At 47.6% G+C, this 12346-nt stretch overlaps 1 protein-coding gene across 2 annotated transcripts in view; it reads left to right on the top strand.

Moving 5' to 3' along the window:
- The first annotated feature begins 866 nt into the window (after positions 1-866).
- Positions 867-12346, top strand: part of trim25 (tripartite motif containing 25) — a 37983-nt gene continuing 26503 nt past the window's right edge. For both annotated transcript variants that reach the window (XM_060844650.1, XM_060844651.1), the window contains exons 1-3: positions 867-1559; positions 7645-7740; positions 10917-11150. In XM_060844650.1, coding sequence (XP_060700633.1) covers positions 954-1559; positions 7645-7740; positions 10917-11150 — 936 coding nt within the window. In that variant the 5' untranslated portion in view covers positions 867-953. The remainder of the gene's footprint in view (positions 1560-7644; positions 7741-10916; positions 11151-12346) is intronic.

Consider the following 12346-nt stretch of genomic DNA (forward strand, 5'->3'; position numbering starts at 1 on the left):
AGCCTCTGTTTGGTGATTCTACATTGTTATATATCTTAAAGGCTGCCTTGAAGGATGCTTACCCGAAGATCAGAGGCTGAAATATCCTTGACCACTGAAGTGTTCCCTGACTGGGATTGTGCAACAATTGCCAGACAGCAGTTGACTATGTCCATTCATCTGTTGTGGCAGCATCTGTTGGTCTCACCAATATACCATGCCTTGGGGCATCCTTGCTAGCAGGCTATGAGACAGACGACACTGGCAGAGTCATATGAGAATCTGCTGTGTGTGGTGTTGCCACATGTTTTGGGAGTAACCATGCTGGTGATCTGACATGTGGTGTAGAGGTTACTGGGGCAGGGTTCAGTGTTGTGGTCGGTGTTGTCCTGAAGGCTGGCCAGTTTGCCGAGAACAATGGTCTGGTTAAGTTTTGGCGGTTGTTTGAAGGTAAGAGGCGGGGATAATCTAGGCGAGATATTCCTCATCAATGATGTGTTGAAGGCCACCGGCCACCAGCCTTACCCAAGATGGCGCCGGGAGGGGAGAGATAAGGGCAAGGAGCAGACAGTAGGGGGCGGTCCCGCGGGGAAGAGGGCGGTGCCGTGGGGGAGGGGGCGGTCCCGCGGGGAAGTGATGGGAAGGGGGCGGTGCCGCGGGGGGAAGGTGATGGAAAGTGGGCGGTGCCGGGGAAGTGGGCGGTGCCGTGGGGGGAGGTGATGGAAAAGGGACGGTCCAGCGGGAAAGGGGGCGGTGCCTCGGGAATAAGGTGATGGAAAGGGGGCGGTGCCGCGGGGGCAAGGTGATGGGAAGGGGGCGGTGCCGCGGGGGGAGGTGATGGGAAGGGGGCGGTGCCACGGGGGGAGGTGATGGGAAGGGGGCGGTGCCGCGGGGCTGGGCGCGGTCACGGGAACAGTGCGCGGCCCCGAGCTGCCCAGTGACAGTTGGCTCTCGCGGCGGTGGCGGTGGCGGTGATGGCGGCGGGAGCCGGGGACACGGAGCGCCTGGAGGCCGAGCTGACCTGCGCCATTTGCCTGGACCTGTTCCGGGAGCCGGTGACGGCGCCGTGCGGCCACAATTTCTGCCGGAGCTGCCTGTCGCAGTTCTGGGCCGGGGACCGGCGGTACCTCCTGGGCTTCACCTGCCCGCAGTGCCGCCGCCACTTCCCGGAGCGGCCCGAGCTGCAGCCGAACCGTGTGCTGTGCGCCGTGGTGGCGGAGTTCGAGCGGGGCCGGGGCCAGCGCCTTCAGGCCGAGCCTGAGGCCGAGGCCGAGCTCCCGGCCGCCGTGGCCTGTGATGCCTGCCCTCCCGGGGCCGGGGCGCCGGCCGTCCGCAGCTGCCTGACCTGCCTGGCCTCATTCTGCAGCGAGCACCTTGTCCCGCACCAACAGAGCGCGGCCTTCCGGAGCCACAACCTGCAGCCCCCGCTCGCTGACCTGGCCGAGCGCCTGTGCCCCCAACACGGAAACCTGCTCGAGTTCTACTGCCGCCCCCACCGCAGCTGCATCTGCGCCGTCTGCATCCTGGAGCACCGCGGCTGTCAGACCGACAGGATGGAGGAGGCCTTCAGGCAGCAGGAGGTCAGGGGGCATCGGGGGGTGCAGGGGGGCAGGGGTGAGGTGACCTCAGGGGGGCAGGAGGTTGGGGGCATTGTGGGGTGCAGAAAGTCATGGGGCATCGGGGGCAGGAGGTCAGGGGGCATCGGGGGGTCAGGGTGCATGGGGAGGCAGGGGGTGAGGTGACCTTGGGGGCAGGAGTTTGGGGGCAGGGGGTGTGTGACATTGGGCAGTGAGGGGGCATTTGGGTAAGGGCGGGCTGTCAGGGAGTGGGGGTAATGGGGGAGTAAGTAAGCGGACATTGGATAGCGGAAAAGGGACAAGAGGCAAGGGGACTGTAGGGGGCAGGGAGAAGTGGGGTAAACAATGGGACTGTGGGTGAGAGTGTTAGCAGGGGAGAGGGTGGAGGTTGAGGGGAAATAAGGGGACATTGGTGTAAATAGAGGGACAGGAAGAGAGAAGATGGAGTAGGATAAACAAGTGACCACTGGCGGAGTGAAGAAAGGTGGCAGGAGAGGTGTGGGGGTGTCTGGGGACAGGAGAGGGATGGGGACTATGGTGGAGGATGAGGGGCAGACATGGTGGGCAGTTGATGATGACAGTGAAGTCATTGAAGGGAGGTTGGTGAATGAGTTGCTAGGGATAGGCGAGTTGGTAGAGACCATCCACAGTTTCACCACCCTTTGGCTGAAGAAATTCCTCCTCATCTCGGTTCTACAGGGTCCCTTCAATCAGTCTGTGCTCTCAGGTGCTAGGTTCTTCTACTGAAAACATCATCTCCACGTCCACTTTATCCAGTCCTCTCCTTATTCTGTCCACGTCAATCAGATCTCCGTCATGCTTTTAACCTCCAGTGAGTACACATGAGTCATCAACCACTCCCCACGACAAGTCCTTTATCCCTGGTATCATTCTTGTAAACCTGCTCTGGACTCCCTCCAATGTCAGCACAGCTTCCTCAGATACCCCAGGGCCCAAACCTCTATTCCAAATATATGGGGAGGGAGAGCATAGAGTTGAGGAAACAGGAAAGAAGGGTGGTAATGGAGCAAGTGTGGAGCAGGGACAAGGGATGTTGGTGATTGTGGTTATAAGGTAATTGTGTACTTGAATCCTTGCTATTAAGACCAAGATAGCATTTTCCTCGACTGCCTGTTTACTTCTTAGTGACTGGTGTATAAGGACACCTAGGGCTATTCGAACATTGCTCCCTGTCCATTTATAGTCATTCAGATTTTGCTGTTTTGCTCCCAAAGTGGACAACCTCACACTGTACTCCCTCTGCCATGCATTTGTCCATTCACTTGTCCACATCACTGAAGTATCTCTGCGTTCTCCTCACACCTCACTCCCCCACCCAACCTCATGCCATCTACAGACTTGGAGATAGTATGTTCATATAAATCAGGAGTGTATATTTTTGAATTACTGGGATCCTAGCACTTCCCCCTCATGTTGTCTTTCAACACCCCAATTCTCCCATGGCTCCTTCGCTCTCTCCTCTTCCCACTTCCCCTCCCTGTCCCTGTCCTGTTCCCTGATGACAGAGACCTACATGCTGCTTGTCTGTTTTGAGCCTGTAGCTGAGTGCCTGCTACTGGTGCTGTTATGGGTGGTGGTTTGGCAGGCTTTGTAATATCCGGGTGTTTACAAATTAGCTTTGATTGAGAAACCAAAACTAACATTAATCCTGAACATGTCAGTTGGTGTTGAGAGAGGTGGAGGATTGCTCAATGTTCATCTACTGGCAGCTCACGAATGATGTTACGTGGCAGGGTCCAGTTTATCCAGTGCAAGAGCAAGTTTGACAATCGTTGTCCTTTTAGTCCTGCTTTTGTTCTCAGCCCTTGAGCCTGTTCCATCCAGCAAGTTAAACTGGAACAGTATAAAACATCAGACAGGCACAAGTCTATGTTCTGAAGAAAGATCACTTGATCCGAAATGTTAAGTCTGATTTCTCTTCACAGATGCTGCCAGGCCTCCTGAGTTTTTCCACCACTTCTGTTTTTGTTTCTAATTTACTGCATCTGCAATTCTGTTGGTTTTTATTTACTCAGACACAGCCAGGGATCCCTCAACAGTTGTAAGGAAAGATCAGTTTGCACACGAGTGAGCGAAGGATATTGACAGGAATTCTTGTTCAGCACTTAAGGGGAAGAGCAGAAGATTGAGGGGAAATTCATTTGAAGTGTATAAAATTGAGGATCAAGAAAGAATGGGACTATTTCCCTTAATAGTTGCGATAGTATCTATTGGCAGCGATTTGAAGTGTTTGGCTAAGGGGAAATGGCACTGCTGTTTCCCCTGTGAATGGAAGGATCCTGGAACTCTGCCTGAAAGGATAATAGAGAGACAAACATTCACATTTAAGTGGTGTTTGGTAGAGATATGAGCTGCTGGTTCTGCTTGTGGTTTGTTGCAGTTGAATGCAGGATTACTGAGTAACTAATATTTGCTCTTTTATTAGCTGTTTGATCATTGATCAGTATGCCGTGATGTGGACGCAATCACTTGTGCAATAACCAGGGGATTTTGAGAGAAAAGCTTCCTCTACAGATTGTGTACAGAGTATTCGATTAATGGCATTTAACTGAGGTGACCTAAAGACTAACATTCTGAATGTCATTGTAAAAGATGATGCCTCAAAGTCCAGTAAAGTTCTGGCAAAGTCAATTTATGATGTTGTTAAATACCCTTCCATGTTCAGGGTGTATTAAGTTGGCTCATGCAACAGGAGGAGGCTATTCGGTTCAAGTCTATGCTGTCATTTTGCTAGATCATGCCTAATTTGTATATTAATCTGAATAGGGTTCAGTGGATTTGAACTGCTAACTCTGTTCCCCAGGTGCTGCCAGAGTTCTCCCACAATTTCTGGTTTAATCCATTTACCTACCTATCCTGTTAATGCTCTTTCCTGACACATCTATCAATTTCAGTTGATCCCCAACCTTGACAGGTTTTTGTCAAATTGCAGATTCCAATCTCCTCGGTCTGGTCCACAGCTTCCAAATGTCCCAGGGCTAGCTCCATGTTTAAGATTTTGCCCCCTATGTTCTTATCTGTATACCAGAGGTGATGGTTTCTCTAAGCCAGCATTAACCACTCCTTTAGTCATCTTAAAATGTCTTGATATGTTGGCATTGACTAAAAATAGCTGAAAAATGTGGTGCTGGAAAAGCGCAGCAGGTCAAGCAGCATCCAAGAAGCAGGAGATTCGACGTTTCGGGCATAAGCCCTTCAGGAGTGCTCCTGCTTCTCCTGCTCCTTGGATGTTTCCAGCAACACGTTTTCAGCTCTGATCGCCAGCATCTGCAGTCCTCACTTTCTCCTAACTGACTAAAGATAGTAAATAACAACACACCATTTTGCCCATCATATCAGTAATTGTGACCAATGCCAACCCTTGGTCTGTAACTCAGATTTGGAACAATTCATTCAGGCTCCTTGGACAGCACATTCTATGTGCACGACCTCTTACTATCTCGAAGGACAAGAGCAGCAGATAAAAAGGGATGCCATGAAGTTCTCATCAAAGCAACTTACCATCCTCACTTGCAAAGCAAATGGGATATTGTTTATTAAGAAGAGCAAGCAATATAAACATAGGGATATAAACATAGGGATATAAACAAAGTGCTGGAGAACCTTAGCTTTTGTGGAGAGAGAAGCATTGAGTTTAAAACTTTGATCTGAAGTTGAGTTCTACTGAACTCCTCTTTGGGCTATCTTTCCGAGTCTTGATTTGTCCAATTCTTTGCGACTACTTTGATCTGTTTAATTGACCTCTCCAATGTGATCACTTCCTATGATGCAGTGATGAGGCAACTAATTCAGCTGTGGCTTAACTTGTGCTAAACCACCCTATCTTCCTATCTCACTGCCTTCAGGGATCTAGAGACATACACACCAAGCTCATTTTGTTCCTCTACACCCATCATTATCCTTCTGTTCCTGTCCAAACCTTTGATTTGTTTTCCTTTTCCTAACTAGAATAAAGGAGAACCCTAAAGCTTTCTATAGGTATGTGAGGAATAAAAGGATGGTTAGGGTCGGAATAGGGCTGATCAAAGACAGAAGTGGGAAGTTGAGTGTGGACCCTGTGGAAGTAGGAGAGGTGCTAAGCGAACATTTCTCATCGGTTTTTACTCAGGAAAAGGAGAATATTGTTGAGGAGAAAAATGAGGCATGAGATATTAGACTAGAAAGGATCAAGGTTAGTTACAAACAGGTGTTATCAATCCTAGAAGGAGTGAAAGTAGATAAATACCCTGCAGCGGATGGGATTTATCCGAGGATTCTCTGGGAAGCTAGGGAGGAGAAAGCAGAGCCTTTAGCTTTGATATTTGAGTCGTCATTGTCTACAGGTTTAGTACCTGAGGACTGGAGGATTGCACATATTGTGCCCTAGTTCAAGAAGGGCAGTAGGGATGACCCAGGTAATTATAGACCAGTGAGCCTTACATCTGTTGCAGGAAAGGTTTTGGAAAGGATTATAAGAGATAAGATTTATAATTATCTAGCAAGCAACAATTTGATTTCAGATAGTCAACATGGTTTTGTCAAGGGCAGGTCGTGTCTCACAAACCTCATTGAGTTTTTTGAGAAGGTGACCAAGCGTGTAGATGAGGGTAGGGCAGTTGACATGGTATACATGGACTTCAGTAAAGCCTTTGATAAGGTTCCGCATGGTAGGCTGTTGGAGAAAATGCAGAGGCATGGGATTGAGGGCGATTTAGCAGTTTGGATCAGAAACTGGCTTTCTGAAAGAAGGCAGCGAGTGGTGGTTGATGGAAAATATTCAGCCTGGAGTCCGATTTACTAATGGAGTGCCACAAGGATCTGTTTTGGGACCACTGCTGTTTGTCATTTTTATAAATGACTTAGACGCAGGCATAGGTGGATGGATTAGTAAATTTGCGGATGATACTAAAGTCGGTGGAGTAGTGGACAGTGTGGAAGAATGTTACAGGTTGCAGGGGGACTTGGATAAACTGCAGAATTGGGCTGAAAGGTGGCAAATGGAGTTCAATGCAGCTAAATGTGAGGTGATGCACTTTGGGAAGAATAACAGGAAGGCAGAGTACTGGGTCAGTGGAAAGATTCTTGGTAGTGTGGATGTGCAGAGGGATCTTGGTGTCCATGTACATAGATCCCTGAAAGTTGCCACCCAGGTGGATAGTGCTGGTAAGAAGGCATACAGTGCATTAGGTTTCATTGGTAGAGGGATTGAGTTCCAGAGCCGCAATATCATGCTGCAACTATACAAAACGCTGGTGCAGCCGCACTTGGAATATTGTGTACAGTTCTGGTCTGCATATTTTGGGAAGGATGTGGAAGCATTGGAAAAGGTGCAGAGGAGATTTACCAGGATGTTGCCTGGTCTGGAGGGAAGGTCTTATGAGGAAAGGCTGAGAGACTTGGGTCTGTTCTCATTGGCAAGAAGAAGGCTAAGGGGGGATTTGATAGAGACATACAAGATGATCAGAGGATTAAATAGGGGAGACAGTGAAAGTTTTTTTCTGAAGATGATTACTTCAGTGTGTACGAGGGGGCATAGCTACAAATTGAGGGGTGATAGATTTAAGACAGATGTCAGAGGGAGGTTCTTTATGCAGAGAGTGGTAAGGGCGTGGAATGCCCTACCTGCCAGTGTAGTCAACTCAGTCACATTAGGGAGATTTAAACAATCCTTGGATGAGCACATAGATGATGATGGGATAGTGTAGGGGGACGAGCTGAGAATAGTTCATAGGTCAGCGCAACATCGAGGGCCTGTTCTGCGCTGGATTGTTCTATGTTCTATTGTATTATCCCACGCCCCTCCACTGGATTCTGTTTGTCATTTTTCTGTGCACCTGAGCTTCTGACTAATTCTCTATTTCCAGGGAATACTACTCCTGTCTGCGCCACCTTTTCATTTAAACCTTTTAGCTCTGGTATTATCCTGGTGACCCAGAGAAGCTCCAAGCATTGCTCTCCAGGGGTTGTGTCCCAGTCCTGAGTGGCTTTCTTAGGCATGAGGTGTGGAGCGGTTGTGGTGCTAGTGTTTTAATAAGTTTGAAATGATCCACTGATAACATGACATTGATTAGAATGAATCCTTCCTCAGGCAGACCTGAAGACCCAGCGAAAGAATCTGCAATATCAAATCATCCAATTACAACATCACCTGGAACTTGTGCGGTATAAGAAACAACACCTCACGGTATGTGGTTACCATCGGGCTCTTAAAATCATGGGTGGAGTGTGCGCGTTGAGGCTGTCTTGGTGTGTGTTGGTGTATGTTGGGGGTCGGTTTTGGAAGTGAGATGGGGTTACATTGAAGGTCAGTGTTGGGGTGGGTATATTAAGGGTTGGTGTTAGGAGTTGGGGGATGTAAGGATGTTGAGGATCAGTGTCAGGAGTGAGGAGGGGTGCAGGGGCATTGAGGGTCAATGTTAGGAGTGAGGGTGGGAGGAGCAAGGATATTGAGGACTGTTTCAGGGCTCTGGTGGTTTCCAGTTGGATACTAATGAGCTCTAGGCTGAGGGGGAGGGGGTTGGGGTGGTGTTGGTGTTTGTATTGTGTGAATCCCTGGCTGAAATTCAAGGTATTGCATGTGAATTCCTGCCTGAGGGTCAATGATTTTGTATGTCTGCAATTCCTAGACTGGGTTGCCGGATGAGAGTCCTTCTGGCAATCTTAGGTGTAAGGTATCTACACTTCTCATGATTTTATAATGTCCATAAGGTTACTCCTCGGTCTCCTATGCTCCAGGGAAGAATCCCAGCCAATCCAAAATCTCCACATAACTTGAGCCTCTAGTCCAGGTAACTTCTCAGCAGATGTGTCTGCACTCTTTCTAGTTTAGTAACATCCTTGCTAGAGTAGGGTGACCAGAACAGCATCCAGTGCTCCACATGTGGCCTCACCAATGTCTTGTACAGCTGCAGCAAGACATCCCAACTCCTATAGTTAATGCTCTGACTGATGAAAGCGACCATGCTGAAAATCTTCTCTACTGTCCTGAAAATCTGTGCTTCCATTTTCAAGGAGCTATGAACCTGTACCCCTAGATCTCATTGTTCTATAATGCTCCGTAGGGTTCTACCATTGACTGTGTAAGCCCTACACTGGCTTGCCTTCCCAAAATGCAACACCTTGCATTTATCTAAATTAAACTCTTATCTGCTGTCCCTCAGCCTACTGGCCCACTTGATCAAGGTCTCACTGCATTCCCAGATAATCAACTTCACTGTCCGCTATGCCACCAATCATCTGCTGACTTATTAACCAGATCGCCTAAATTCTCGTCCAAATCATTTATATAAATGTCTAAGAACAGTGGACCCAGCACTGTGGTATATTGTTGATCACAGGCCTCCAGTCTGAAAACAACCCTCGAACACCACAAACTCTCCCTGAATCTTGAAATTTACTCGACCCACCATGCGGTACTTGTCAAAGACCTTGTTAAAATTCAGGAAGACCACATCTTCTGCACTGCTCTCTACTTTCTCAGTCACCCTTTCAAAAAGCTCAATCAAATTTGTGAGATGTGATTTCCCGCGCACAAAGCCATGCTGACCATCCCAAATGAGTCCTTGCCTCTCCAAATGCCTACAGATCCTGTCTCTCAGAATCCTCTCTAACAACTTACTCACTCTGGACATGAGGCTCTCCAGTCTGTAGTTCCCAGGCATTTCCAATCTCCAAACTTCAGGCATTTCACATGAAACAACTATCTCCTCTTGAGGCCTCGCAATTTCCTCCCTAGACTCCCACAAACTCCTGAAATACGCTTCCTCAGGTCCTGGCGATTTATCTACCTTAACGCATTTTAAGACTTCTAGCACCTTCTCGAATGTGGCCGCTTCAAGGCATGACTATTTATTCCCCTAAGTTCCTTACTATCTATACCTTTTTCGACAGCAGTACATACTGACAAGAAATATGCATTTTAAAATTTGCCCATCTCTTGTGATTCCCCACATAGACGATCTTGTTGGTCTTTAATAGGCCCTGTTGTCTCCCTAGTTACTCTTTTGCCCTTCATGTAGAATCTCTTCAGGTTCTCTGTCACCTTATCTTGTGTCCCATTTTAGCCCTCCTGATTTCTCTTGCATATACTCTGACACCCTCTATGTTCAAGGAATTCACCTGGTCCCAGCTGCTTATACAATGTGTCCGTTTTCAAGACCAGGCCTCAATAACTCTAATCGTGCAGGGTTCCTCACTCCTGCCAGGCGTACCCTTCATTCCATCAGGAATGTACTGGCCAGAGCCCTCTAACTAAATTTTGGAAACCACCCACGATCCTTTGCGCAAACTGCCCCAGCCCCCTCGGGGAACACTTCAGTGGTCAGGGTCATTTGGCCTCGGATCTTCAGGTGACCATCCTCTAAGGCAGATTTCGGCACAGGTAACAACGCCAAGTGCGGTACCCATGGGGATGGCCTCAACCAGGACCTTGGTTTCATGTCACACTCCAGGTGACCCCAATTCACTATTCTCACGCATACACACACACTCTTAACATAGTCACACTCACACAGACCTTCTCTCTCATACACACCCCCATTCACGCTCACACCCACCTAGACACCTTCTCACAGGCTTATATTCCATCACACTGTCACACACACTTTACCAAGCTTGCATGCACAGAAACACACACACACACACACGCACATGCACACTCTCTCTCTCTCTCTCTCATGCAAGCGCACATGTAAAAGTCTATGGGATGAATTTGTATTTGCAGATACATTGTGCATTTTCTGAGCAAAATACAATCTACAGGTAGTGAATTCATGTAATATTTTGTAAATTACACTTTGGAAATAGAACCAGTCCGACTCAAGATTGGGATACAGACATACTCTAATATATAGCTTTACTGCATTGTCTGAGCCAAGATGTCACCTTATTTGTAAAAACCTTAAGTTATTTCGAGAATGTGACTTAAAAGTAGTTTCAATGAACCGAAACCTGCAACGCATTCTCAAAGATGAAAATCTTAACAGCAATCCAGGTTTGTTCAATTTATCATTTCAGTTGCATGACACTGTAATGTTTGCTGTAAATTCTGTGTCTTATGGTTCTGCTCCACAGCTACCTGATGGAGAGCAGTGCTCTGAAAGCTAGTGCTTCCAAATAAACCTGTTGAACTATAACCTGGTGTTGTGATTTTTAACTTTGAATACCACCAAAATTGGCCCTGGTTAACTTGAACCTGTTGACCAGGCCAATTCTTTTCTGTAGATATTTTAAAACTAATGGAATTATGGTCACTGGTCCCAAACTGCTCCTTCAATAACACTTTAGTCACTTGTCCTGCTACCTTATCTATGACAAGTAAAGTTCTGCATGAAACCCTGAACTTTCAATCTTCATTGTTAGGATTCCTCCATGAAGCAGAAATTGTCACTTTCCAGTGAATTCAATGAGATGAAAACTCTAATTGAGAAAGAGGAGAAGATTGCAGCTAAACTAATTGAGGAAGAGGAGAATAAAGCAGCGAGCCAAGTTGCTGATGCAGTTGATCAGATCAACACCCAGCTCGAAAAACTGAAGGAATACAAGGAGCAGCTAGATTCACTGCTCTCCCACACTGGGAGCATGCACTTCTGGAAGGTTTGACTTTCTTTAGTAGTCTTTTTCCAGTTTCTAACAGTGTCCGTTTTCTAACACAAATGCTGGATGAGGAAGTGTTTTTAAGCAGTTGTTGTGTTGGTGTAAGAGTTTGAGATGAGGTGTGTGATAGCCTTCGACAAAAGGGCTACGTTTGTCGAGTGTGGCAGGAAGGAGTCCTGGCAAAACTGGAATCAATGGGTATTGGCAAACTCTCTGGCTGGAATCATACCTGGCACATAAGAAAATGATTGTGGTTGTTGGTGGTCAGTCATCTCAACTCCAGGACATCTCTGCACGAGTCCCTCAGGGTAGTGTCCTAGACCCAACCATCTTCAGCTGCTTCATCAATGACCTTGCCTCTGTCATAAGGTCAGAAGTGAGGATGTTCACTGATGATTGCATGATATTAAGCACCATTCATGACTCCTCCGATACTGAAGCAGTCATAGAATAATATAGCATGGAAACAGACCCTTTGGCCCAAACTGGTCCATGTTCAAATGCAGCAAGACCTGGACCATATCCAGGTTTGGGCTCACAAGTAGCATTGATGTCAAACAAGTGCCAGGCAATAATCCTCTTCAATAAGAGACTATCTAATAACCAACGTTACACATTCATTCGCATTACCCTTATTGAATCCCCCATTATCAAATCTTTGGGGTTATCACTGACCAGAAACTGAAATTGACTGGCCTTATAGATACAAAGTAGACAGGCAGGTGGCTGGAAGAACAGGGCAAGGCAGGCAGCATCAGAAGGTGGAGAAGTGGATGTTTTGGGTGTAACCCTTCTTCAGGAGTCTTTACGCCCCTCACCCTGAAGAAGGGTTCCACCTGAACCACTGACTTCTCTGCCATCTGATGCTGCCTGCCTTGCTGTGTTCTTCCAGCCACCTGCCTGTTGACTTTGAATTCCAGCGTCTGCAGTTTTTTTTTGTCTTTTATAAATACAGTGGCTGCAAGAGTAGATCAGAGGCTAGAAATGTTGCAGTGAGTAACTCGCCACCTGACTCCCTAAAGCCTGTCCACCATCTACAAGGCACAAATCAGGAGTGTGATGGAATCCTCCCCTTTTGCCTGGATAAGAGCAGCCCTGACCCCAACAACACGCAAGTTTGAACAAAGCAGGCACTTAATCTTATTGGCACCACGTCCACAAACATTCACTCCCTCCAACACTGATGCTCAGTAGCA

The sequence above is a fragment of the Hemiscyllium ocellatum genome, chromosome 25 (genome assembly GCF_020745735.1).
Source record: "Hemiscyllium ocellatum isolate sHemOce1 chromosome 25, sHemOce1.pat.X.cur, whole genome shotgun sequence".
Taxonomy (NCBI): domain Eukaryota; kingdom Metazoa; phylum Chordata; class Chondrichthyes; order Orectolobiformes; family Hemiscylliidae; genus Hemiscyllium; species Hemiscyllium ocellatum.